Source organism: Nicotiana attenuata, chromosome 4 (genome assembly GCF_001879085.1).
Source record: "Nicotiana attenuata strain UT chromosome 4, NIATTr2, whole genome shotgun sequence".
NCBI classification, from domain to species: domain Eukaryota; kingdom Viridiplantae; phylum Streptophyta; class Magnoliopsida; order Solanales; family Solanaceae; genus Nicotiana; species Nicotiana attenuata.
This window is the reverse complement of record NC_031992.1, coordinates 2,474,381-2,500,801: the sequence shown is the minus strand read 5'-3', so window position 1 is coordinate 2,500,801 and position 26,421 is coordinate 2,474,381. Positions and strand designations below refer to the sequence as shown.

At 34.6% G+C, this 26,421-nt stretch overlaps 3 protein-coding genes across 5 annotated transcripts; 2 read left to right on the top strand and 1 right to left on the bottom strand.

The window, feature by feature from the left end:
• On the bottom strand, positions 9,246-11,406 carry LOC109224827 (pentatricopeptide repeat-containing protein At1g20300, mitochondrial). The gene has a single exon (XM_019389369.1). It carries the CDS (start codon positions 11,311-11,313, stop codon positions 9,688-9,690), a length of 1,626 nt encoding a protein of 541 aa, XP_019244914.1. The 5' UTR covers positions 11,314-11,406; the 3' UTR covers positions 9,246-9,687.
• On the top strand, positions 14,643-20,223 carry LOC109224826. 2 transcript variants are annotated; one of them, XM_019389368.1, is made up of 3 exons: positions 14,643-14,810; positions 18,201-18,701; positions 19,159-19,744. In XM_019389368.1, the coding sequence occupies exon 2, from the start codon at positions 18,221-18,223 to the stop codon at positions 18,692-18,694; it is 474 nt and encodes a 157-aa protein (XP_019244913.1). In that variant the 5' UTR covers positions 14,643-14,810; positions 18,201-18,220; the 3' UTR covers positions 18,695-18,701; positions 19,159-19,744. The 2 variants fall into 2 exon arrangements, with proteins under 2 accessions (XP_019244913.1, XP_019244911.1); XM_019389366.1 differs by lacking the exon at positions 19,159-19,744 and adding an exon at positions 20,030-20,223 and having other exon boundaries at positions 14,646-14,810.
• LOC109224825 (probable prolyl 4-hydroxylase 3) lies at positions 20,923-26,347 on the top strand. 2 transcript variants are annotated; one of them, XM_019389365.1, is made up of 8 exons: positions 20,923-21,317; positions 21,760-21,850; positions 22,470-22,567; positions 22,857-22,954; positions 23,548-23,677; positions 23,806-23,993; positions 24,524-24,612; positions 25,463-25,767. In XM_019389365.1, exons 1-7 carry the CDS (start codon positions 21,121-21,123, stop codon positions 24,595-24,597), a joined length of 876 nt encoding a protein of 291 aa, XP_019244910.1. In that variant the 5' UTR covers positions 20,923-21,120; the 3' UTR covers positions 24,598-24,612; positions 25,463-25,767. The 2 variants fall into 2 exon arrangements, with proteins under 2 accessions (XP_019244910.1, XP_019244909.1); XM_019389364.1 differs by lacking the exon at positions 25,463-25,767 and adding an exon at positions 25,992-26,347 and having other exon boundaries at positions 20,925-21,317.

Genomic DNA, 26,421 nt, shown 5'->3' with positions numbered 1-26,421 from the left:
TCCAGAGCCATTCAGCTTCTTCATCGTCTTTATCTAAAGCTATGAATTCAGCCTCCATTGTAGAGCGGGCAATACAAGTTTGTTTGGACGACTTCCAAGATACCGCTCCTCCACCAATAGTGAATACATATCTACTTGTGGACTTGGAATCAGTTGATCCGGTGATCCAATTTGCATCACAGTATCCCTCAATGACCGCAGGATATTTACTGTAGTGAAAAGCAAAGTCCTGGGTATGTACTAAATACCCCAAAACTCGTTTCATGGCCATCCAATGAGATTGACCTGGATTGCTCGTATATCGACTCAATTTACTTATAGCACAAGCTATATCTGGTCGTGTACAATTCATGATGTACATTAAGCAACCCAACACACGAGCATAATCCAATTGTGATATGCTTTGGCCTTTGTTCTTTGCTAATGCAAGATTCACGTCAATTGGAGTCTTTGCAACTTTAAAGCTCAATTTCTTGAATTTTTCAAGTACTGTCTTAATATAATGAGATTGTGACAATGCCAGACCTTGAGAAGTCTTATGGATTTTAATTCCCAGAATTAAATCAACAACTCCCAAGTCTTTCATATCAAACTTGTCAGTTAGCATGCGCTTAGTCGCATTTATGTTGGCAATTCACATATAAGCAAACAATGACTATGTGATTTGGAACATTTTTAATGTACACACATTTATCACATTCATTTATTTTAAAACCATTTGACAACATTGTTTGGTCAAATTTCGCATGCCATTGTTTGGGTGCTTGTTTTAGTCCGTAAAGGGACTTAACAAGTCTACATACCTTCTTTTCTTTACCCGGAACCACAAATACTTCAGGTTGTTCCATGTAAATTTCTTCCTCCAACTCTCCATTTAAGAAGGCTGTCTTAACATCCATTTGATGAATTTCAAGACCATAAACTGCAGCTAACACTACTAACGTTCGTATGGACGTAATTCTTGTAACTGGAGAGTATGTATCGAAATAGTTAAGACCTTCTCGTTGTCTATACCCTTTGACCACAAGTTGCCTTAAATTTGTCAATAGTGCCATCATCTTCCATTTTCCTCTTAAAGATCCATTTAGAACCCAACGGTTTATTTCCAGGAGGAAGATCAACCAATTCCCATATATGGTTGTTAAGTATGGATTCTATTTCACTATTGACTGCCTCTTTGCAAAATAATGATTCCGAAGAAGACACAGCTTCTTTAAATGTTTGAGGCTCATTTTCCAATAAGAAAGTCACAAAATCTGGTCCAAATGAAGTAGACGTTCTTTGACGTTTACTACGTCTTGGATCCTCCTGGTTAAGTGTACTTTCTTTTGTTTCTTCCCGAGGTCGTTTAGATCGTTCACCAATCGACTCACATTCCTTTTTATACGAATATATATTTTCAAAGAACTCCGCATTATCTGATTCTATAACCGTATTATTATGAATGTCGGGATTTTCTGATTTATGAACCAGAAATCGATATGCTTTATGGATTCTATTTCGCTATTGACTGCCTCTTTCCAAAACAATGATTCTGAAGAAGACATAGCTTCTTTAAATGTTTGAGGCTCATTTTCCAATAAGAAAGTCACAAAATCTGGTCCAAATGAAGTAGACGTTCTTTGACGTTTACTACGTCTTGGATCCTCCTGGTTAAGTGTACTTTCTTTTGTTTCTTCCCGAGGTCGTTTAGATCTTTCACCAATCGACTCACATTCCTTTTTATACGGATATATATTTTCAAAGAACTCAGCATTATCTGATTCTATAACCGTATTATTATGAATGTCGGGATTTTCTGATTTATGAACCAGAAATCGATATGCTTTACTATTAGTCGCATATCCTATGAAAACACAATCAACGGTTTTCGGTCCTATTTTTACCCTTTTGGGTTTAGGAACTTGTACTTTTTCCAAACACCCCCACACTTTAAATTAATTTAAGTTGGGCTTCCTTCCTTTCCATTTTTCATATAGAATGGATTGTGTTTTGCTATGGGGTACTCGATTTAGTATTCGGCTAGCCGTAAGAAGGGCTTCCCGTGGCAAACCAGAACTTATCAATAATGCGTTCATCATCTCCTTTAATGAATGATTCTTTCTTTCTGCAATCCCATTGGATTGGGGCGTGTAAGGGGCTGTTGTTTGATGAATAATTCCATATTCTAAACATATTTGTTCAAAAGGAGATTCATATTCACCACCCCTATCACTTCTTATCATTTTGATTTTCTTGTTAAGTTGCGTTTCAACTTCATTTTTGTATTGCTTGAATGCGTCTATTGCTTCATCTTTACTATTAAGTAAGTAAACATAGCAATATCGAGTACTATCGTCAATAAAAGTTATGAAATACTTCTTTCCGCCGCGAGATGGTATTGACTTCATATCGAAAATATCTGTGTGAATTAACTAAAGAATCTAAATTCCTTTCAACTGACTTATAAGGATGTTTAACATACTTAGATTCCACACATATTTGACATTTTGATTTGTCGCATTCAAATTTAGGCAATACTTCCAAATTAATCATTTTCTACAAGGTTTTATAATTAACATGACCCAAACGTATACGCCATAATTCATTTGACTCAAGTAAGTAAGACGAAGTTGAAATTTTATTATTATTTTCAACAACCATTACATTCAGCTTGAAAAGGCCCTCAGTGAGGTAACCTTTTCCTACAAACATTTCGTTCTTATTTATTACAACCTTATCGGAAACAAAAACACATTTAAAACCATTCTTAACAAGAAGTCCAGCAGAGACTAATTTTTTTCTAATCTCGAGAACATGAAGGACGTTGTTCAGAGTCACCAATTTGCCGAAAGTCATTTTGAGAAATATCTTCCCACATCCTTCAATCTTGGCTTTTGCAGCATTTACCATAGAAAGCGTCTCATCGGGTCCAACAGGAGCATAAGTAGCAAAAGCTTCTCTAACAGCACAAACATGGCGAGTAGCTCCAGAGTCAATCCACCACTCTTTAGGATTGCCCACCAAGTTGCATTCGGAAAGCATGGCACATAAGTCATCAACATCATCATGCTTTTCAACCATGTTTGCTTGACCCTTCTTCTTGTCTTTCTTCGGAGCACGACACTCCATAGATTTGTGTCCGGCTTTTCCACAGTTGTAGCAATTTCCACGGAACCGCTTCTTGCTTGGGTTGTATTTCGGTCCAGAAGCCTTCTTCCTCTTTTTGTTCTCTTCAACAATATTTGCTCCCATTATTGTTGAGTTTCCATTACTTCTCTTTTCAACAGCTTTGTTGTCCTCTTCGATTCTCAATCGAACAATGAGATCTTCAAGGGACATCTCCTTGCGTTTGTGTTTCAAGTAGTTTTTGAAGTCCTTCCACAAAGGAGGCAACTTCTCAATCATCGCTGCTACTTAGAATGCTTCATTGATGACAAGACCTTCAGCAAGGAGATCGTGAATAATCACTTGCAATTCCTGGACTTGGGTAATAACAGACTTGCTATCTACCATTTTGTAGTCCAAAAACTTTGCAGCAACGAAGTTCTTCAACCCGGCATCTTCGATTTTGTATTTCTTTTCAAGCGCAGTCCATAGTTCTTTTGACGTTTCCACGCCACTGTAGACGTTATACAAAGCATCCTCCAGCCCGCTTAGAATATAATTCTTGCACAAAAAATCTGAATGCTTCCACGCCTAAATCACAAGAAAGCGTTCAGTTTCTGGAGTTTCATCGGACAGCACAGGAACATCTTCCTTGATAAACTTATGGAGACTTAGAGTAGTCAAATAGAAGAACATCTTTTGTTGCCAGCGCTTGAAATCAATCCCGAAAAATTTTTCGGGTTTCTCCGCCGGTGCCAATGCTGCCTGTGTTGTTCGGCTCGTTGAGGCATTGGCAGTCACCACTAGAACAGCTTGGTTCACATTATCATTAGTCATTTCTGTAAAAGAATGACACAAACGTTAAAATCACGTAGATTAATCTCTAATAAAGTACAAAACCACAAAGGTTTTACTCTAAAAAACAGTGAGTACAAATACAGAAAATATATTAAATTCCTTAAGCTTGTTAGTAAATTGTATTTGTAAACTAATTCTGGAAAAACAAAGCAGAATAATATATAAACAGAAAATGTAAAGAGATAGAATTTAATCCCCTCCTAGTACCCAAGGTTATGGATTATTTCCTTCCAGGATAGAACGAATTACACACTGGTGTAGTGGTACTTCAAACCTTAGTATTTTAGCGAAACAAAGTTCGGTAGCAAATCACACTTACTGTTGCTTTGTTTGATGTTAAAAGTATGCGGAAGAAGGAGGAGAAACTCAGAAAATCGTATCGAAATTCTGAGCTGAATAGTCTTGTATTTATAGCCAAAGTTGGGCTGAAATCTGAAGAGGTGCAACTCTTCAGAATGGTTGTTTATACAAAACGGCCACAACATAAATGCCATAACATAAATGGCTATTTACTCAACAATAAAGAGGGAAAATAAAGAGGGAAAATTGAAGAGGGTAGTTAATTTTCTGTTACCAAAACAGAAAAACGGAATCAATCAATCGATTGACCGAAGCCGAAGCCGAGGCCGAGCGAGCGACGACGACGACGGCGCAAGGCTTGCCTTCTTCTCAACTCTTTAAGAGCTAGAAGAAGAGCAATTGCTTATATACCCATAAAAAACCTCTTTCTCTTCCAATATGGGACAATGTCCCTTTACCAAGGGGGAAAACTTAAAATTTCACTCAAAAATTTTATTTCCCTCCATTTCCCATTCACCCTCTTTTAAGTATTTAAATAGTTAAATACATAAAACCCACTAATTATTCCACATAAAATATTGATTTTTTCCCATTCAAATGTTCACATGCGTCTGATAACTCTATTTTTTAAATAATTTTTTATTACTATTAAGTGGAGGGGAAGGGAAAATAGAAAGAGAATTAATGTATCAGTAAAAACAGTATGGGCTAGCCAGTTTTTCGATTGGTAATTAAAAAATAGTCAATATTTACAAAGTCATTGAAAAATAGTGAGATAAAATCTGGACAAAAATACGCTAGCTGAAACACAGAAAGTTCCAGCATAATATGCTAGATTATATAGCTCATGTGTATAAACTTCCAGCATATTATGTCGGAACTCCGGCACATTATACTAGAATCTCATATAAAAAAAAAATCGATCACCAACATATTACGCTGGAATTTTTTGAATTTTTAAGATTATTTTTGTTCAGATTTTATTTTTACATAAAAAAATCATTAATTCCGATTACTTTGAAAATTGTGAATATTTTTCAATTACTAGTTATAAATCAGGCTATTTATAATTCCCCCTCCCCCAATTTATGACACCATATGAGATACTTTCGGACCCCTGGTAACTCTAGTTGGACAATGCATCGATGTAATTAGGGGTGTCAATGGATATTCGAAAACCGACTAAATCGACCGAACCGTACCGTACCGAGCCGATTTTTAGGTTTCTTTTAAAGAAACCGTAGATTTTTATATAAATCTATAACCGCTCCGATAATTAGGTAGGTTTTTTATTTTTTAAAAATAAACCGAAAATTTACCGAACCGTACCGAATAAATTTTACATGTGGAAAATATATTTATATAGTAAGTTTAAAAATAATATAAAATTTTTTGGGGGCTTGGAATTATGAAAACTTTTATAAGACAACGAGTAATTAAATGCAAAATACTAATTCCTAAAACCTATTACGCTATTTCTACTTAAACTTCATTAGCAAGACACAAAGTATTCTAGCGATTATGAGTAGCAAACTACGATGTATGGAATATATTTCCTTTCATATAATTTGGATATATAGCAAGAGACAATGTATTAAATATAGACTTTATTCTTGAGTCCCAGCTTGGTTAATATCTTTCCACTCGTGTATTTATATTTTCTTTGTCTTTTACGTTGTTGTAGAATAGTTGATGGATCTATAGTCTAGCCATCTTTCATTTTTTTAATTCATCAGTTTAAACAGTAAAAATGTCTAGAGAGTTTTTCTAAGTCCTATAAAAAAAACACCGAATTTTATATTCTACTTCTACTGATGAATTTAATATGATATTTAAAAAAATACCGAAAATTAACCGAACTGTACCGATACCGAAGAGAAACCGACATGATTGAGACGGTTTCAAAAAGTCTAATTTTGGTTATGCATAATAGAATAACCGAAAAATTGGTATGGTACGAATTTTATAAATTAACCGGCCGAACCGAACCATTGACACCCTTAGATGTAATTGTCCAATTGATTTAATTACCTATTGTAAAGTAGTTGCTAGAAAAAATGAGCAGATAATATATTTGGCAAGTAGCTCGGAAGGAAATAATCAGAGAACGTATAAAATGGCTGTTAGTTTAACAACTTCAATTTTAAATAATTTTACCTTATTTTGCAAGTTGAAATTTGTCCTACGAGTATCAAAAAATATTTGAACTTCAATTCAAAATATTTCAAGTTATTTTAAACTTTAATTTCAATTCTTTCAATTTCAATTGAAATTACTAGTACTGTGTCTCATATGACATGTCATATTTGTACGAGGCATTCAATGTTTGTAGTCGTTGTTATCACTATTACACTAGAAACTGATTATTTAATTTAGAGCCCAAATAACAGTTCCATTTTATGTGGTGAAAATAGCACGGGGTAGCTATTTTCGGAATAGTAATCGAAAAATAGCCAGCATTTGCAAAGTCATTGAAAAATATTTATTGTTTTGCTGAAACACGAGTTCAAGCATATATGCTGGATCATGGAGCTCCTGCGTATAAACTTGCAACATATTATGTTGGAACTGCAGCACACGGAAAGTTCCAGCATAATATACTGGATTATGAAGCTACTGCGTTTAAATTTTCAGCATATTATGTTGGAACTCCAGCACATTATTAAATTCCAGTACATTATGCTGGAATCTCATTTGTAAAAAAAATCTAACTCTAGCGTATTATGCTGGAATATTTCCGTATTTTTAAGGGTGTTTTTGTTCAGATTTTATCTTTACATGAAAAAATGGCTAAAATTCGATTACTTTTGAAATTGCAGCTATTTTTCAATTACCCGTTAGTAAATTTGGCTAGTTTTGATTTTTCCCTTTTATCATGGTGTAATAGAATGGTGGAAAAAAAATTAGTACAGGGATCCGTATTAAATTTACCTCAAAAGTTCTTTATAAGGCTGTAATTAATTACTTTTACGTTCCATAATTTTAGTCCAGAATTTATTTCCTTTGGGTGTATCCAAGATTTAATACGATTTTCTCAATCTTCTTACTACCTTATTGGTTGTCAGTTACATATTCATTTAATTTGGCTATTTATATGACATGAAACCTTAACATACAATCACACCAAAAAATGACAATGGCAAGAGGAAACACAAAAAATAACGTTGTTATTCTAATTTGCTTCATTTCACTTGTTGCATTTTCATGCTTTGCTAGTGTTGCTAATGCCAAATATATAAAATTTCCGCCACCTTTTAATGTTGGGACAGGACCAGCCATTCCGGCTAACCCTTATAACAGAGGTTGCAGTCCTTTAACTCGTTGCCGTGGTGGTGATTCGGGCGGTACCCCGGGCAGTGGCCCTTAACTCTATGGTTTCAGGTTCTAGCCATGAGAATATAGCGTTACACGAATGGATTCTTAATGTTTTTTATTTTTTAGTTTATTATTTTCGTTTATCTATGACAAATCACTTTATTGAAATGTAACAGTGAAGTATCAAGTATCAATTTATATATAAGATTAACACAAGATGTTGATTCTTGATTTAGCGTCTTTCGTTATAAGCTATTTTCCTTTCAAGATTATTTCTCTTTTTTTTTTTTTTTATGTGAAAAATCACTGATAGGAATTCTTTAAAAATTAAGTGTAATGAGATCAGTAAAAAAAAACACATTTTTATAGATCATTTCTTATTTAATTTGTAATTGGTCGTATAAGATCATTTCCTCCGCCCAAAAATTTTATTTGATGAATTTTTGAGCACTCGTGACCTTTAAATTTTGGATCCGCTAGTAATTTTGAGACCAGGAAAAACAAATAGTAATCTCTAACCAAGATTTCTAAGGATTTCCTCAAAGTTCGTACAACCTTAGGCTATTTACATACTAAATTTAATGGAATTGAAAGGTTAATATTCATTAGAGCTTTCTATATATTGTCCTAGTACACAAATTAAACAACACCACAAAGAAAATATGGCTAAGACAAGAGGGAATAAAAACAATGTTATTCTTGTTCTATTCTTCATTGCACTTGTTGCGTTTTCAACCACAGCAGAGGTTTCAAACAACAAGAAATTTATAAAGTTTCCACCATCTATGGAACATGGGGCTGAAAAAACAAGAACTCCAGCTAACCCTTATCACAGAGGTTGTAGTCATTTAACTCGTTGCCGTGGCAATCTAGATCGATGGCCACGGCAAAAGCCCCTAAAAAGGTCGGATTTAAGTTATATACACTGAAAGTGTAAAGATTATTTACACTATGAGTGTAATTTAATATGTTAATAACATACTATTACTTACCATTTATTTTAATCAGACAAGGGAAGGAAGTATGGTTTCTGGATGAGCCAAGCAAATCAATAGCAATTGTATATGAAATAAACATGAGTAACAAATCATTTTATCTAGTTGTAATGATATGGCAGCAATTGAATATGAAATGAATATGAGATATTGATCCTTGATTAATACATATGCTTTTCTTTACCATTATCTTAATTTATTTGCAAAATCCTAGTTAAGACATAACCTTACTCGTCATTCCTGATACAACTGTAAAAAAAGGTAGCCTGGTGCACTAAAAGCTCCCCTATGCGCGGGGTCCGGGAAAGGGCCGGACCACAAGGCTCTCCCGTGACCTCAGGGGTGAAGGTACATAACCCTAAGGGTGGTCAACTGACCACCCTTCGTCGAAAATTTACATTGTATATATAGGTAAAATATTAAATTTTAATGGTATATAACATATATTAAACACCCTTTATCGGAGATTTTTTTTACTTATTTCAAGTTTGAACGCCCTAAATGAAATTCCTGGCTTCGCCACTGCGTGACCTCCTGGTCACATGGCATGGCAGCAGCCTTACCAGTTACGCCAAGGCTCCTTCGTGATACAACTGTATTTGCAATAAATTGATTATGGATCTTCTTACCTTTTCTTTGAACAAAGCTCCTTATTCAAGCATGGCAATATGACGAGACTTTCTATCGAGACATGGTAGCAAAACATCTGGTCACACTTGGACATGTTTATATAGAAAACAAATCAAAATTCTTGTACAAGGTACTTCAGATTTGAAAGGAAAACTTAACTTTTCGATATGTGTTAATGCCTATACTACAAGATCAAATACTCCCTAATGCCTTTAGTCTGATTATCCGAGAGCAACAGTGGCATAACATTTCTCGTTAAATTATCATTCAGCAAAAGAAAAGGAACCTTACCTTTCACTTTCTTAAGGAAATGAATTTGCCACTAAGCTCGAAATGTTCCATTACTAGTAAGTTTCAAATGCAAGATCAATATGGCTGCAACTCCAGCCTTTGTATGGCCAACAAGACCGAGTTTTTAACATCGGTGCTCGGAGCTCCTGAGATTCCACAGTCCAGCTGAAGACATAACTCCATAAGCTATCCAAACAAACTTGGCGGCCTTTTACACAGAACGAGTAGCAAATCCCCTATCGATCATCTTTTCCACCAATTCTTCGTGCTTCCTTAGTTGCCCCGATTTCCTTAGTTGTTTTAGAACCATGTCATAAACCGACTCACTTGGTCTCAAGCACTTGTCCTCGATCATCTCTTTAAAATATTTGTAAGCATTATTCCAATGTCCCATCCCACAGTACATCGAAATCAGAATCTTGAAAGTGTTCACATTAGGCTCCACTTCATTCTCACCCATTTCCTTCCAAAGCTTGATAACCATATCAGTTGATTTCGAATCAGCAAACATCTTCATCAATATATTGTACGTTACTGTATTAGGCTTACACTTCAACTCCTTCATCTTTGCATACAATCGATGAGCAGCATTCACATCACGAGCCTTAGCAATGCACCTAAAAATAGGGTTAAAGGTAGAAGCATTTGCTTCACATCCTTTCTTAACCATAACGTTAACCACCTTAAGAGCTTCATCGCGATTCTCATCCCTACAATGAGCATCAATCAAGAAATTATACGTAATAACATCGGGAGAGCACGATAGCCTCTTCATCTGATTATAAACCTGCAGCACCTTCTCCGTCCTCCCTGCCTTCACATGGACGCGCATAAGGTTATTAAATGTAATCGCATTAGGTTGACAACCCGAATCAATCATCTCCGAGAAAACATCATAGGCTCGAGTAATTTGCCCGCCCCTACACAAAGCATCAATCACAATACTATAAGTATACACATTAGGCTGCACCCCTGCCTCCTTCATTTCACGAAAAATCCTCTCTGCCTCGGATATATTACCCGCCCGACACCAACCATGAACCAAGCTAGTGTACAAAACAACATCAGCCTCAAATTTATCCTTCAAACTATCAAAAAAAGATTGTGCTTCTAATGCCCTTCTTTTCTTACACAATATCCCTATAACAACAGAAAACGCATTCCTATCGGGCTTACAATCATAATCCTCCATTCTATTAAACGTATGAACAGCTTCAGAAGCAAGCCCGGCCCGAACATAACGACGAATCAAAATCGAAAAAGTTTCAATAGGAATTTTCACATTTTTCAGTTTCATTAAATCTATCAAATGCCAAGCAACATCAAATTGGCGTACTTTACCAGAAAGATCTATCATTTCGTTGTAAGGCTCAGGGTTTAGGAAATATCCACGCGCGTCACGAGCTGCAGCCCAGTTGAAGAAAGCTAAAGCCTGTGAAAATGGAATGCCGTGGCGAACCGACCCACATTTTTCAATGACCCGGTTTACGACCCGCGGAGAAATGGGGCGGTTATCGAAGGTTGTAGAGAAGTCGAAGGAGAGAGTAGGGAGAGTGACGTTAGGGTTTAAGGTGGGGATAGGTGCAGGGTTTTTGCGGTGATGGTCTTTGATTAAAGAATGAATCTTTTCAGCTATTTCAGCTTCTTCTGTGGATAATAGCTCAGTTGGGCAAGTGGGTTCGCCGTTTATGACGGCGGCGTCGTCGACGTCGATGTCGGCGGCGGCGAACTCTGAGGTGGAAGCAGAGGTGTAGGGTTTGAATTTGCTCTGAGAAGAGAATGGACTGAGGAAATTGCGAGAGAAATTCAAGCGTAACATGGATTTTGTGACGGCCATAGCTTCCAGTTTGCTGATGGATTCAGTTGTGCTCAATAATTTGATGCTTACTGTTATTAACCTCTTTTTATGTGTCTTTTTTCTTTTTTTCTTTTTGTTGCTTTTTGTAACCCTAATTTTATTTTAAATTTATCACATGCGATATCACCAATTTACTTTGGCACGCTCGTTAAGAAAAAATACTAAATTCTATATAAAAATATCTAGTATGACTAACCTATACTTAATTAAATATTTAATATATGAGGAGTAAGAAAACTTTTTAGGAATATGTACATAAGGGTAATTTTAAAAACAAATTGAATTCTTTCTTGATTATATAAATGAACACTTATTTTGGACCAAAATAAAAAAACAAATTGATCACTTATTATGGACCTGAGAGGGTATATACCTTTTCTTAATTAGCCTCATTTTTATGTGACATCACACTGGTAAGGAAGTCAAAGAGATATTTCTTCGATCACAATCTGTTCAAATAATTTTGTAATATTTTGATTATATTAGGGCTGTGCATAATTTGGTAAATATTGAATTACCGTACTGAAAACGAAAATTTTGGTATTTGGTATTCGATATTTTGGTATTAGGTATGGTATATGATTTAAGTTTAAAAAAATATTGGTATTAGGTATGGTATTTTAAAATAAAATATCAATACCGTACCGAAATATATATTATATTACACAATACACATATTATTAGTTATAACATAAATATAAAAATCTAAAATTTTACTTTCCTTTATTCTCTAAGTTCATCAATTAACTCTAAATAAACTCTAAGTAAGTAATAAAACATTTCTAATGATCAAATTTATTCTTTTATGTACAATTTTCTCTCTCTAAGTTGATATTTGCTAGTTTTGGACAAAACTTTTGCCAACAAATATTTTTAGTTTTGTACTTTTGAGTACTTTAATTTAGAATATTACATTCTATGACTCTATGCACTAGTTAGTATTCAAACCGAATAAACCGAAGTTACCAAACCGAACAAACCGAAACCGAAAGGAGAAAAACCGAACCATACCGAATTTAATTAGGTACGGTATTGGTATTGCATTTTAAGAAACCGAATACCGAACATATCGAACCGAAATATCTAAATATCGTACCGACCGATGACAAAACCCCTAGATTATATTGTAGCTTATAATTGGTATTCATATTTTATACTATTATATGTAAAGTTTATATGAAAAAAACTTATATATTTGTGTTCAAACTCAATTTAAAAAAAATAGATATTTGGCTTTCATATCTGAAGTAATTTATTCATCTTTTTTTTTTTTTTTTGTGTGTGTGTGTGTAGGTTTATTTGCATTGCAACTAAGTGCTTTTTGTCTCTGTTATTTTTCTCTTTATTTTTTCCGAGTGATATTCAATTAAGGGAAGGTCCTATTTCGATAACGAGAGAAATTGAGATGTGAGAATTTTATCCATCTTCAAAAGTATGCAAAAAGGCGAATAGGAAAAAAATCCACTCTAAGGCCCCGTTTGGCCATGAGTTTTGCCAAAATAAATTTGGAATTTATTTTCAAAACTCATGTTTGGCCATAAATTTTGCCCATATTTTGGCCAAATCTCAAATCCCACGGGCCAAAATCCCAAAACTTGGGAATTATGTACATGTTTTTCCAAAATAAAGTTGAAAAATATGTTTTGAAAACGTATGTCCAAACACATTTTTATCTCCAAACTAAACTTCACCCAAATCAGATTTTTCAAAATAAATTTGGGATCTATGGCCAAACGCTAACTAAGGAGTTTGAAAGTTTCTTGAAATGTGGATTGAGGTGCTTTTCCATAAGAAAAATGAAAATCCTTTGAAAATTTTGTTTAAAAAAATCCCAATAATTGTCAAACTAGGAAATATTTTGACTATATATACGTACAATGCCTTTCAAAGTTTATCTTAAGCCTACTAAAATTATAATTCGTTCAAGATCGTCCCAACTCCCAATCCATGTAGATGATCAAGTAGGCTTCGGGGGCATATCCAATAATGAGATCACTTAGGTTATATAATAATGTTATAAAATATGCATTTAAGTTGTAATAATCCTCTTAAATTTACATTGCATCAATTGTTTGATAAAAAGAATTTTGATTATCTTTTACGAAGAAGATGTCTAGCAATGAACCAGTGAAGCTAACATCATTGAAGGATTTGCAGCCACCTTTGTCAAGGTCTAAATTGTTAAAACAACGTTATGTGAAGATCAAAGAACCAAGATTTAGTAATGGCGTTAGAGTATATTGGGAGTTGCAAAAACCTAAACATGAAGAACAAGAAGACGACGACTCGAGGGAAAAGGTTCCATGTGAAGAGTTCTTCGAGTTTATTAATGAAAACATCGTTCAATGTCTAAAATGTTGGGTCGATGGTGTTTTTGGCCCCGTTCTTGGTTTGTCCAAACACGATGATTCTTATTGTTAGGAATTTGTTGATTGATCGCATTGTAAATATTTTAAAGCTCTGGTGAAATCTCTTATGTAAGTACTTAGTTAAAGATGGATTTGTTCAATTATTTTGACTTCTCAACGTAAATACTAGTGAAAGAGATTTCACTAGAGATCTACAAATCATTCCTTTTTTTTTCTTTCTTAGGATAACTTATCTCTATTTGTTGATTATTGATAATCAGTTTTAAAAAAAAGATTCAGATCCCAACCAGCCTGGTATATAATACGTTTTCAGCTTGATATATGCATCATATATATAACATCAAACTAAATTCTATTATGAAGTGTGTCAAGATTTAATTATCGAGCGGGATTAACACTTTTTTTACAAAATAATTTTGTACGTAGCGGATTCAAGAAATTGGAAGGATGATAAGTCAATGGAAGTTAAATTAACATATGACTTACTATTCCACCCATACCTGGAAATACTTATGCCGTAAATAATTAAGGTGTTGGTAAGGTCCTCTTTCAGAAAATATTTAGAGACCGTTTGGACAATTTCTTTTTTTTTTTTGGAAATTAGCGTTTGTTCATAAAATTTTCAATTTTCACTTGAAGATCATTTTGAAAATTTGAAAAATTCCAAAAGGCTATTTTTCAAAATTTTCACTCAAATCACTCACAAAACTTCAAAAACAATCCAAACTGAAATTTATGTCCAAATACACTCTAAATTTCAAATACCATTTTCACTTGAATTTTTTTTCCATCATTTTTTAGTATTTTATAATTCTTATGTCCAAACGCCTATTTAGTCCCACCTTATGTTAAACTAAGGCCTCATTTATTTGCATTTAATGAGGGTATGAATCTGGATGAACCAGCTCTTTGTTGTTTTTTTATTTTTAAAAAGTCTGGATAGGTCTGCTTCGGTCAGACCTTTAATTGAGTCTTAATTGCGTTGAGAGGTTAAAAATACACGCCTCTTTTTTCTGTCTCTTGACATCAGGCTATTTCTTCTAAACCCAAAACAAATTTCATCGTCTCTCTCTTCAAGGATCAAGCAGCCGCCGAATGTTTTTCTGGGTAAGATTTTGAAAATTATACTTGGAATTCTCCATCTTGTTCCACTTTTCTAATGGTTAATTTCAGTTTCGAGTTTAGGGTTTAAAAAAACCCCTTTTAAAATACGATTGAGAAGGGGCTAAACTAGAAGGTTTTGCTTGCCTCTTATTTGTGTCTTGTTCTCACTTTTGGATATTCTATTTTGATTGAATCTCTGAATTTTCTGTAATTTTTATTGATTTTGTTGACATCCCGATTCTCTAAATCGTAAATCTTAATTGGGACGTGTTCTAAATTGTTAGCAATGTTTTTTTCTCTTTTGCAGATTTTCATAGCTTTTGTTTTCTTCAAGAATTGCATATTAGTGACTGAAATTCAATTTCTCTAGTTGAAATATAAACCCTAATTGGTGTTTATGAAGCTCGTCCAAAATTAAGAAACTTTGCTATGGCTAGAATTCGGATAATGAAGTTCTGTGTTGTTGAAATTAGAGCCGCTATAGTTTCATATTTGGCTAGAATTCGGATAATGTACACATAAGTAAGATTTATATTTCAGTGCTTTCTGAATATTTATGTGCTATTGCTCTTGAATTATTCGTCATATGTTACATGTTTTATAATTGAACCATGCTTTCTTTTGTTTATTCAAGAATAGCTTCTTTACTTCCTCAATTTTTTCCTATTTTGTGTTTAAGATCATACCATTTACTACATCTTTGCAATCTTCAAACAGATTATTTGCTTAGAAATATACAACTTATCTTCATAGGTGGCTCAAGGGTGAGGCTAGTAAAGCCTTCGCTTTAGGCCCCAAAAAGTGTTGTAAAATACGTAATAATATTTTGACTTAAGACAATTTTGAACTTTGTAGAAAAAAGTATAAAATTGTAAAAAAAGTTTTAAAAAAACAAAGAATATTTACTTTTTAACATAAGAAATATTCTAGAACTTCGAATTAAACTACTCAAGTCTTTGTATTAGCAAATAAAGCTTTTTACATCAAGATCCAAGGTCATGCATTGCAAACATATGGCTAACATCTTACTAATTTGAATTAACACTTGATAATATAAATAATAATAATACTAAATGAAGCTAAAAGTCATATATCTTGTATGAATACTTTACGCTCAAAATATTTTTTTGGTTACATTTCGTCACTACAATTGTTGTTACTATATATAATATTCATTTATAGTTCAAATAGTTTAACAATTGGATCTTACATAAAATATTAATTTATATCTTATAATATTTCAATTTATCTCAAATAATAACTTTTTTTGTTCAAGTTAATATTTTCACTAATTGACGTAATATTTAATCACTTTTTTTGAATTGTATGTGTTTTTATCTTGAAATATATATATATATATATATATATATATATTAATATTTTCACTAATTGACGTAATATTTAATCACTTTTTTTGAATTGTATGTGTTTTTATCTTGAAAATATTAACTTGAACAAAAAAAGTTATTATTTGAGATAAATTGAAATATTATAAGATATATATATATATATATATATATATATATATTTCTTTCTTTGTTTTATTTCCATCTTCCTGAGCCGGGGGTCTATCGGAAACAGCCTCTCTGCCCTATCGGGGTAGGGGTAAGGTCTGCGTACACACTACCCTCCCCAGACCCCACTGAGTGGGACTTTACTGGGTCGTCGTCGTTGTTGTTGTTATATATATAGTAAAAAAAAAACGATTTAACTATAGTAATCACATGAGGCCTAAATCAAACCATTTAACTATAGTAATCACAAATTAAGCAATAGTGTAGTAATTAAATAATTAAAAGCTATATGAAACATACACACCTTTCAAATTTGAGGGATACGTGGCGCCAATAAAAACCCACTCTTTTACCCGACGCATTCTTAACCTCGTATCTCTGTCTTTGAGGAAAAAAAAACTCATTCTCAAAATCCCGAGCACCTTCTTTTTTGACAAAAGGATTCCTCCATTTCAAGCATCAGATTCGCAAACACCCCCATATATATATACACACACACACACCCCTCAAACGGAGGTGATTGAAGAGTTTGAGATTTCCGTTCAATTTTCCGGTCGCCGTTCAAAACTCTGGTGTCGATTAGAAACCCCCTTATTCGATACTGTAGCAGGTTTCTATTAAAGGTCGATCTCAATTCTTACTTGTTCTTATTTCGATGTTGGGTTAAATTTTAAGCCACGTGTCCAACACGAGGCATTCATTTGAACTAATTAGAATTAGTTTCTAATGAATTACATCCTTAGTCAATTAGGGTAAGGGCAAATGTTAAAAGTTGCTAACTTTGAGTTGATTATGTCTTGGAACCTAAATGTTCATAATATGATTAAGTAGTAGGCTGTTGTTTTTGTTGCTCATTTTTCTCTTTTGGATATAACACGAAACTAGTATTGGCACTTTATGAAATGTCTGAGTTTTATTTATATAATGGATACCTTGTTATGCTAATGCATTATTCAGTTCAACAGAGATGTTGATCACATTTTTTCCTTATTCACTTGTTTGTGCTCAGCTATACGCCAAACTGGCTTATACCAATTCAACTGTTTGAAAATATGCCAGGGTATAATAAATTGCTTTATTATGTGTTACTCTATTGTAATTTTCTTTTTCTTTTACAGTGTGACTAATTTTCTTTTTTGCCACCAATTTTCTTTGTTCTGTGGTGTTTGGTTATATATTTGCTTGGAAACCTATTGTTAGCTCTTTTGAATCTTGAAATTTGAACAAACTGAATGGAACAGGCAAAATGGATCTTATTTCACAGATTCTTCTGTAATTTTCCCATTCTCCCAGCTGGAGCTCTTTCCCTACATGGCCAAATGAAAAAAGAGAAATGATTTCTCTTGGTTTTGCTCTATCTTTAACCCTATTTCTCTTGGAAAATGCTAAGTTCTTTTTTATTCTATGGTTCTATGATTGGAGTTAGATTTTGTAAGATTCATGCCAGCATATCATTGTGGTTGCAGCTACTGAAGGTCATAGGTCTTGAGAGTCCATTGGAGCTTTTCCATCATGTATTACCTCTCATAGCACGAAAGATGCACTACTTGTTTTACTTTATTTCTGTCCTTTTGGCTTTTGTTGTTAGCAAAGTAGCAAAAAAGAAAAAATGCTAATTATGCAGCTTGTCTCATCAATACATCTGACCTATGTGGTTCTGTCTTTAATGGTCTTGTGGTTGTTGTGTTTCATAGCTTTCCTTAAGAAAAACAATATTGTTCCAACTGTATGGACGTCTGTCACGTTCTTAAGAAAAGTGAGATTCACTTGTTTGATTTCTTTCACTTCACTTTATTCCACTGGCTTTTATCTTGCGAAATGTATGACATTTTGATAAAATATGCTTGTTCTAAAAGTCTTGTTTCTCTGACCCTACCAGCTAAGTCACCAAGGTGAAAGATGGCTGCTAATGTCCAAAAATTCCGAACACTATCAATCTCTATGAATCACTGTCTCAAGTCAAGATTGCTCTTGCATCATTATCGCCTCTTGCACCATGGTCCAGACACTGTGGAGGAACTATTGGATAGACACGTGGTAAAAAAGGAGAAGAGCCTAGATGATGACGAGAATGAGCGCCTAACTAGACAGCGACTCACTAGTTCTCGTCGCGAGGCTCTAAGTCTCTACCGAGACATCCTCCGGGGCACCCGGTTCTTCATGTGGCCCAACTCTCAAGGCATCCTTTGGCGGGATGTTCTCAGAGAAAATGCCCGAAAGGAGTTTGAGGAGGCACGATTCGAAAGAGATCCAGAAGTCATCACCAGATTGCTTATTGGAGGTCATGATGCTGTGCAAGCTGCTTTGGATAAGGTTGTCGAGAAACAAAAGCAAGAAATTGAAAAGCAACGTCGTAATTCAAATACTCCTTGATATTCTGGTTAGTAAGATTTTTTATTCTTTCTATAACACACTCATCAAATAGCACATCTAACACATTATCTACATTACCACATAGTGAATGACATTAGCTTCACTTCCTTTATGTGTGAGTATTGTTACATTGAATTTAAAAGCAACGTGGCAGTTCAAATACTCCTTGATATTGTTGTTAGTAAGATTTTGTTTTCTTTAACACCCTCATCGCATAGCAATTTTTTCTACATATTATCTACATTACCACATAGTGGACGACATTAGCTTCTCTTAACTTTTAGTGTTGAGTATTATTACATTGATTTTTTAACATTTGTTATTAGAACTGATTGGGTGCTTGTGGGATCTGAGGGGGAGGGCAAGTTGTAGATTGGTTGACTCTTGTTCATGCTCACAATCTATAACACAAACCAAGATTGTTGATTAGGACTGCAATCACTAAAATAAAGCTGATATTGCAGGAAGTTACAATTAGTAGAACGTCATTACATTGGAATATAAATGCATAACCAAAAGCACTAACAAATTTGAAGTAGAGAGATGGTGACGTTCTTGCTTATTTGTGCACTAGTATGATGGATTTGTCAATTTGCAGCTGTCCATGATGGTTGGGATTGGCTGTAACATTATCATACTTTAAATCGTAAATTTGGAAGTTGGAACTGTTGTCATTATTGTTAGACATGTTTTCTGTTGAATGTATGTCTTCCTTGCAATCAAACTTAATAGCTGTTATGCATTTGTACTTTTTATTGCATAGCAGAGCTAAATTGTAAATGTAGGGTGATATGTGACACAGTGAAAGCTTTAGTTTTTTGTGTGTGGAGTATATGGCTTTCCTCATGAGATGGAGAACTAGAATGGAAGTCAAGCTTGAATGTAAGGATAATATTGAGGTGCTAACTGATGCTCTCATCCAAGTTTCAAATTTATTTGATCCATTTGCGTCTCTTTTTTCTCTTTTGGTTTGGATAATGTAAGTAGTATGATTGCACTTCTGAACTTTGTTGCTAATTATAGTTTCAAATCTTTCTCTTCTTGCGATAACTACACTTCGTCTTGCTGCTTAATAATTCTCTTGAAGGAGGATACTTGTCCTTGTTATATGGCTTGCGTAATAATTTACTTTTTCATTGTTAAGAATCAAGATTCCCTGCCATATGAATTAGTTCAAAACAAGTAAAAATTTACGTGAGTTGAACAATCAATATACTGGTGGGCTGGGTTACTTTACCATCTTGGTTTAATTCAAGTTAACTGTCAAATACAATGCTTTCTCCAATTCGCCTTCTTTTCTCCCTTGTTGAAGAGATTTGGCTATGCTGATTGCAGGTGTCATGCAATGTACAGTGATAGTTCAAGAACATTAACAAGTGTAGCTGGATGGAGATTATGCAATACAATGTAATCTAATTACTCTTTTCGCCTTCGGTGTACTTGTACTTTCCTTGAATGAGAAACTCTTGAAGAATGTTGTAACTTGGTTGGATAGATGGATTTGACCTTAGTGTGTTTAATATTCATAAGCTTAAAGGCCATAAAAGGAAGGGGGAGCCTTGGCGTAGTTGGTAAAGTTGCTAACATGTGATTAGGAGGTCACGGGTTTGAGTCGTGGAAACAGCCTCTTGCAGAAATGCAGGGTAAGGGTGCATATGATAGGCCCTTGTGATCCACGCATAGCAAGAGCTTAATGCATCGAGCTGCTTTAACGGCCATAGGGGTGAGGCCCTTTAACTATTAGAGAAGTTTCGTCTAGGCCCTTGTGTACCATTATTCGGTCTTCACCAAGCTTCCAACGTCTCCCTATAGAATTGGAGTCTCACAGTTTTTACAATCCTAACAATAACTATTACCCCTTAATCCAACATCTACTTTGGTAAATGGAATTTCAAGTACTTGATGTATAAAGTCATCTATTTCATTGAGATTGACAGAGACTATAAGAGCCAATCTCGTTTTTTAAGAAGGAAAATAAAACCGACAATATATAATAATATAATGACAGAAAGAATAAAGCAAACAAAAAGAAAAGAGAACTATATTCGTTCCATTTCGAAAACCTGGGGCTATTTCTCCCTTTTGAATCAAAATATCAATACTGGCCCCAAATCAGGTAATCTTAGAAAAACAACAATAAGGACTAATTTGTCATTTTATGTATACCGTTATTTTTAGTTTTTCTCCACTTCCCACCCACCTTCCTCCAGCATAATCTGAAATTACTATAAATATAAATTCCTCTTTCAATTCACCGTTTAATAAGACTTCTATACAATCTTCTCAGACACTCTACCTCAAGTTTCCGGGCGACGAAGTATTACCGGAAAATCAGCTTACATTGCCGGAAAATATTTTTCAATTTTGTAAACGAGTGCTAAATTAACTGATCAATCTAGGGTTTTTGATACGATATCTGTGAAGCGATGGCAAAGGGGAGGCTAAATCGGAATCAAGGAAAGAGATCATCAACTGTAGTTTTAGTACTTTCGATGCTCTTAATGCTAACAGTTGTACTTCTAATGCTTCTCGCTCTCGGCATTTTTAATCTGCCGGTCGGTTCCGATGATGAGCCGTCCTCTGCTCACGATCACATCAAGTTCAAGCGCCTCTCTTTAGATATGTACGTATCTTTTAACTGTTGCTGCCGATCAGTTGAGATTTAGCCATGAAAAAAACAAAAGTATAAAGACACACAAGGATTTAAGTTATATGCACTGTAAAGTATCTTTTTTTTCTTCTTTTTTTTGCTGCATGTCAATGAATTTTAACTTGTGACAGCGGATTAGTTAACATTTTTATCATATTACCAATTCATATTTATCTAGAGCTTTACCTGTAATTACCTTGTAATTACCTAATAACTTACCTGATTATCTTAACACTGTCATTGCAGAGAACTTAAACTCAAATAAGGATTTAAGTTACTGACTGTGTAAAGATTTTTATTTTTTTCATGTGAATGAATTTTAACCTGTGATAGTGTACTTATCAAGACATTTACTTGTAATTACAGTATGTTTTAAATGTTGGAGTGTATTTCTGAAAAGAGATTTATTTTGCAGAGGGGAAGGCGATGGACTGGGAAAAAGACGGGACCAATGGACGGAGATTCTATCTTGGGAGCCCCGTGCTTTTGTTTACCACAATTTCTTGGTGAGGCTCTCAGTTTTAGCATTTTTTTAATTGACCATAATCTTAGCTAGTTTTGGCTAGTTTTTGTTCATTTAATTTATTCTTCTACGAGCAGAACATAGTGGATGCAAAGATCAATATAGGTAAGGCTAAGACTTAGTTTTGTTGTTACATTACATTAGTTCTGGTGTTTGACTGGAGGCTTGTATGCTCATGTAAGGTGAGAGTAAAAAGCCTCTAGTTTTCTAGAACCACTAATTTGCATTAAAGGTAAGTTATTTTGTTTTAGAATATAATGGACTTAAATAAAGCACAATGGTTCCAGAGTATTCATATAATCGACCCAACTAATTGGAGGCTGTGAGGAAGTTGATTACTTGATTGATTGATTTTTATCAGTAATTTGTGCTTGTATGCACTTCTACATATGCCTCTTTTCCTCTATATGTTTCCTTTTTTCCTCAAAACAACGGAGGGGAGTGAAGGTGTTCGGCAGTGTTTCTGCCTATTTTCTCAATTTATATTTCACAAAGTTGCTCTTAGATTATTTGATTGTAACGTGCATCATTCTTTGGCGATTTGCTAAGACATTGTTAAATGGACAAGTTTTATTTTGACCATGTGGTTTGCATTTCAACAGTCCAAGGAAGAATGTGAATACTTGATAAATCAAGCTAAACCTCACATGGTGAAGTCAACAGTTGTTGATAGCAAAACCGGTCAGAGTAAAGATAGCAGGTTTGTACTGCTAACTTCTTTACTTTCATTAACTGGCCAGTTAAGCCACAACGAGAAATTATGAGTTTTTTCTTCTTTTATTTATTTTTCTTTTATAGCTTGGTCGAAGGACTATATGCTTCAGTTCTTAACAAATTAAAATTTCAACAGCTACTTACTTTTTTTCCACTACTATAAAATACACAAGTCAAATTTTTTGAATTTGTGTTAAATAGTGTCATTTGAAATAGGATGGATGGGGGAATATCCTTTTCTATTGAATCGATGTTCTAACAGTATTGTGTAACAGGGTTCGCACAAGTTCAGGAATGTTTTTGAGGAGGGGACGAGATAAAGTTATCAGAAATATTGAGAAGAGGATAGCAGATTTTACATTCATTCCTGTAGGTATGAGGACTGGACTATATCCATGAAAAAATCATAGTGTATGAACTCTTTGTTGTCATTCCCATCCATAAGTTCTTGTTAGAAAATTATATATGGGAAACATACCCTGATAAAGTGCTTTTTTTTGTCTTTTATAAGACGCAATGGTTGTATTCTTATAACTTTTAAAAAGTAATTTCTAAGCCTAAGACCATCATAAGTAGTTACCCTTGGCGGTTAAGTTTTTCAAAATTTTCAATTACTTTAATTTGAAGGTTTAGATAGTTAAGCTTACCTCAAGGGAGATTTAGGGTATTAAGGTTCCATTTTATTCATATTAATTGCAGAACTTAGAGTGTATAGTGTCCTGCTAGAGAAGTTTTAGGTTGTTCTTTTGCTTGCTCTTCGAAATATGATCTTACTAGTTTGGTTTTCCTCTTCAAAGCACAAAATAACATGAGATCTGTGATTTTATTCTTGTTTGTTAGAGTCACTAACGTTATTTAAGGAAAAAGAAAATCGCTTCTACGCAGACGTGTATCCGTCCTTTGTTAGGGCCATAATAATACTTTGCTTCCCTTGTGAATTCCCTGATTAGATAATCTTGTTTACAGAACATGGAGAAGGTCTACAAGTTTTACACTATGAAGTTGGACAGAAGTATGAGCCTCATTTTGACTACTTTCTTGATGAATTCAACACCAAAAATGGGGGTCAACGTATAGCTACTCTTCTCATGTATCTGTAAGATTTATAATTCCTCAAATAATTATGTAATAGATATGGTGGAAGTTCTGAATTTTTGCTAAGTTGTATGCATATTGAATATGCAGTGATTGATTGTTTTATTTATTTCTTTGGGGCATATGCAGATCAGATGTAGAAGAAGGGGGTGAGACTGTTTTCCCAGCAGCAAAAGGAAACTTCAGCTCCAGTCCTGGGTGGAACGAGCTGTCAGAATGTGCCAAAAGGGGCCTCTCCGTCAAACCAAGGATGGGTGATGCTTTGCTTTTCTGGAGCATGCGACCTGATGCTTCTTTAGATCCGTCAAGTTTGCATGGTATGTTGTTTTCTCCTTAATATCCCATTACTAACACCTTTTAAACTCTTTAATGTAAACGTTTCCCTTTCCTTCCTTCCCCATGAGAACTCTTGTAAGAAAAAGATGCAAGTTTACGTGTAGCAAATAGGTTAATTGGGTCAGTTTCTGCTTGTCTTGGGCAGTGGTGTGGGACATTTCTCTAGTTATTTGCTAGGATATGTTAGTACTAATCATGAGAACAAAATAATTGTTGAGACTATTTTATCCAGCAGTGTAGTAGTTTGTGTAACAGAGCTGAACATATTGGAAATTGCATACTGAAGTGATCGTGCTTCTTGTAGAATATCAAGATCCATCATCAATTTGTCATGTTGCTAAGGTTTTGGCCTTGAAGAATAAGTTATCGTATACAGTTATAATTTTCCTTGTTCATGATTATCATATTTTCTGATTTGTTTCTATAGAAACTTGTGTCAGTGCTTTGCGTTTTTTATTTGTTCCTTTAATTCTCAAAGGAGTCTACTGGTTATGGAATTACTTTATTCCAGGTGGTTGCCCTGTGATTAAAGGGAACAAATGGTCGTCTACCAAGTGGATGCATGTCGGTGAATACAAGCTATAATTCTCTTTCAAAAAGGTATCTTCATGTTTTTGGAAATTATTCTCATATATCAAGCTAAGACTCCTGTCCACCATAACTTTCTCTTGATATATGGTAAGTGTTGATTAGAACATGATCTCAAGTATGTTGAAACAATTTTTATCCATATGAGCAAGTTGTTAATGTCCAAGACAGTCCTAATCGTCGACCTGTAGCACTTGTTACAAGTGATTCCTAGCACACTCTTAAGATTTCTGCCAATTCCTCCAAGGTAGCAAAGAAATCGGCTTGTGAGACAGTTCAGGCCTCATGCTAGTGTCACAGTGTTTCAAATCTCAAGTGCTATGCATAAGGAATATCTGGAGAAAAAACATGGCTAAAGACCTTTATCTAGTTTCGGTGTAGTTAGATGACTACCATCTTTGTCTAGGCATTCAGCGAAGAAATATTTAGATTTCGTATGAATCCTGGCTGTGTTAGGCCTTCCGGACTTGGATTGTAACATCCTAACCCTAATTCTCCTTAACTTGGAAGCCTCGTTACATCACTTTCAACAAATGAAGGCAAGAGGTTCGAGTCTCAGAGGTTGGTCTATTCGAAGCTTTTTTCTAGAAAGAGTCAGCTCCTCATCTCGACTATTACCCAAATATATGACTTTCCTAGGATGAATATAATTTGTTCTATGTCCAAATGTAAGCAAAATTTAGCTGCCAAAGTTATCAATCCTTTCAGATTGAGCAGCTTTAACATTCAGAGTAGCAAATGAAGTGAAAGAATCTGTACTTGCTATCTAACTCGCTTTTTGGCAGAAGCATCGAAAGATTTTGAGCTGGTTAGCATTTTCAAAGAATAATCATCTCATTCTTTGTTTTACACATCTCATCAGCGGCTACTTCTAGAAAGATTTGGTTAATGAAACCTGGAGGTGGAATTCCGATGTGCAATTAGTGGCTTCTTCAATTATATGGCCAGATGAAAATGTTGCCCCTTCTATTGCTCAGATGGTTGTTTAGCAAAAGCCTCTTATCATAATTAGTTAATCCTATGTATCCCCTCTTTAGGTTTTAGCTTATTGCTCCTTTTCCAAAAGCATATACTCGTTGCCCGTCGCAATAATATTTGTGTAACCTGGTGGATACATCTGTTGGGATAATTCTTAATGATGTCTCTTTATGCATGCTGATTATTATACATTTGATAATTTTCCGCTGTCGTGATCCGTCACTTTGAACGGATCTGATTGCTAATACTCAGAATGGACATTGTATTCATGGTTGATGAAGTAATCAATGTTCTTCCAACTTAAATTTTGTCACGTCTGCTAGACCTCGCAAATAGTGTTATAACAGAAAGGAACTTTTCTTCGTGGAATATGCGTTGTCTCTGTGGTTATGACATGTTTTCTTGCATTTCAGATTGCTTCTTCTAGGGTGAGGTACAAGCAGTAATGGGTCACAACCCTTTAAAAAGTTGAAGAATGGTGGCTTACTCGGTCGTTCGCCTCTGATGAGATGTTTATAATGCCAGGCTTATACTGCATATACGCGAGTCATTGGCTTGCCAGTTTTGAAGAATTGTGCCTATTTATGGTTTCTTGTAAACGGGTAGTTAGGTGAGAATAGTTGGCGGCTAACTGTGTTAGAAAGGGAGATTCAGAGCTGGAATCATGTGATATATTGTATGGTGCTAGCTTTTCTAAATTGTTTGATTTACTACAGTGTTAAATTCTTTTTTAAATATACACATAACGCCCTTTCATGGTAGGAGTAAAGCTGCGTACATCCTACCCTCCCCAGACCCCACTTGTAGGATTACATTGGGTTGTTGTTGTACACATTACCTCTT

Excerpts from the sequence above, each read along its gene's own strand:
- LOC109224827 (XM_019389369.1), bottom strand. The coding sequence starts at position 11,313 with ATGGCCGTCACAAAATCCATGTTACGCTTGAATTTCTCTCGCAATTTC.
- LOC109224826 (XM_019389366.1), top strand. The coding sequence starts at position 18,221 with ATGGCTGCTAATGTCCAAAAATTCCGAACACTATCAATCTCTATGAAT.
- LOC109224825 (XM_019389364.1), top strand. The coding sequence starts at position 21,121 with ATGGCAAAGGGGAGGCTAAATCGGAATCAAGGAAAGAGATCATCAACT. Across the intron at positions 22,568-22,856 it reads GGTCAGAGTAAAGATAGCAG|GGTTCGCACAAGTTCAGGAA; the intron begins GTTTGTACTGCT and ends ATTGTGTAACAG. Across the intron at positions 23,678-23,805 it reads GCTACTCTTCTCATGTATCT|ATCAGATGTAGAAGAAGGGG; the intron begins GTAAGATTTATA and ends GGGCATATGCAG.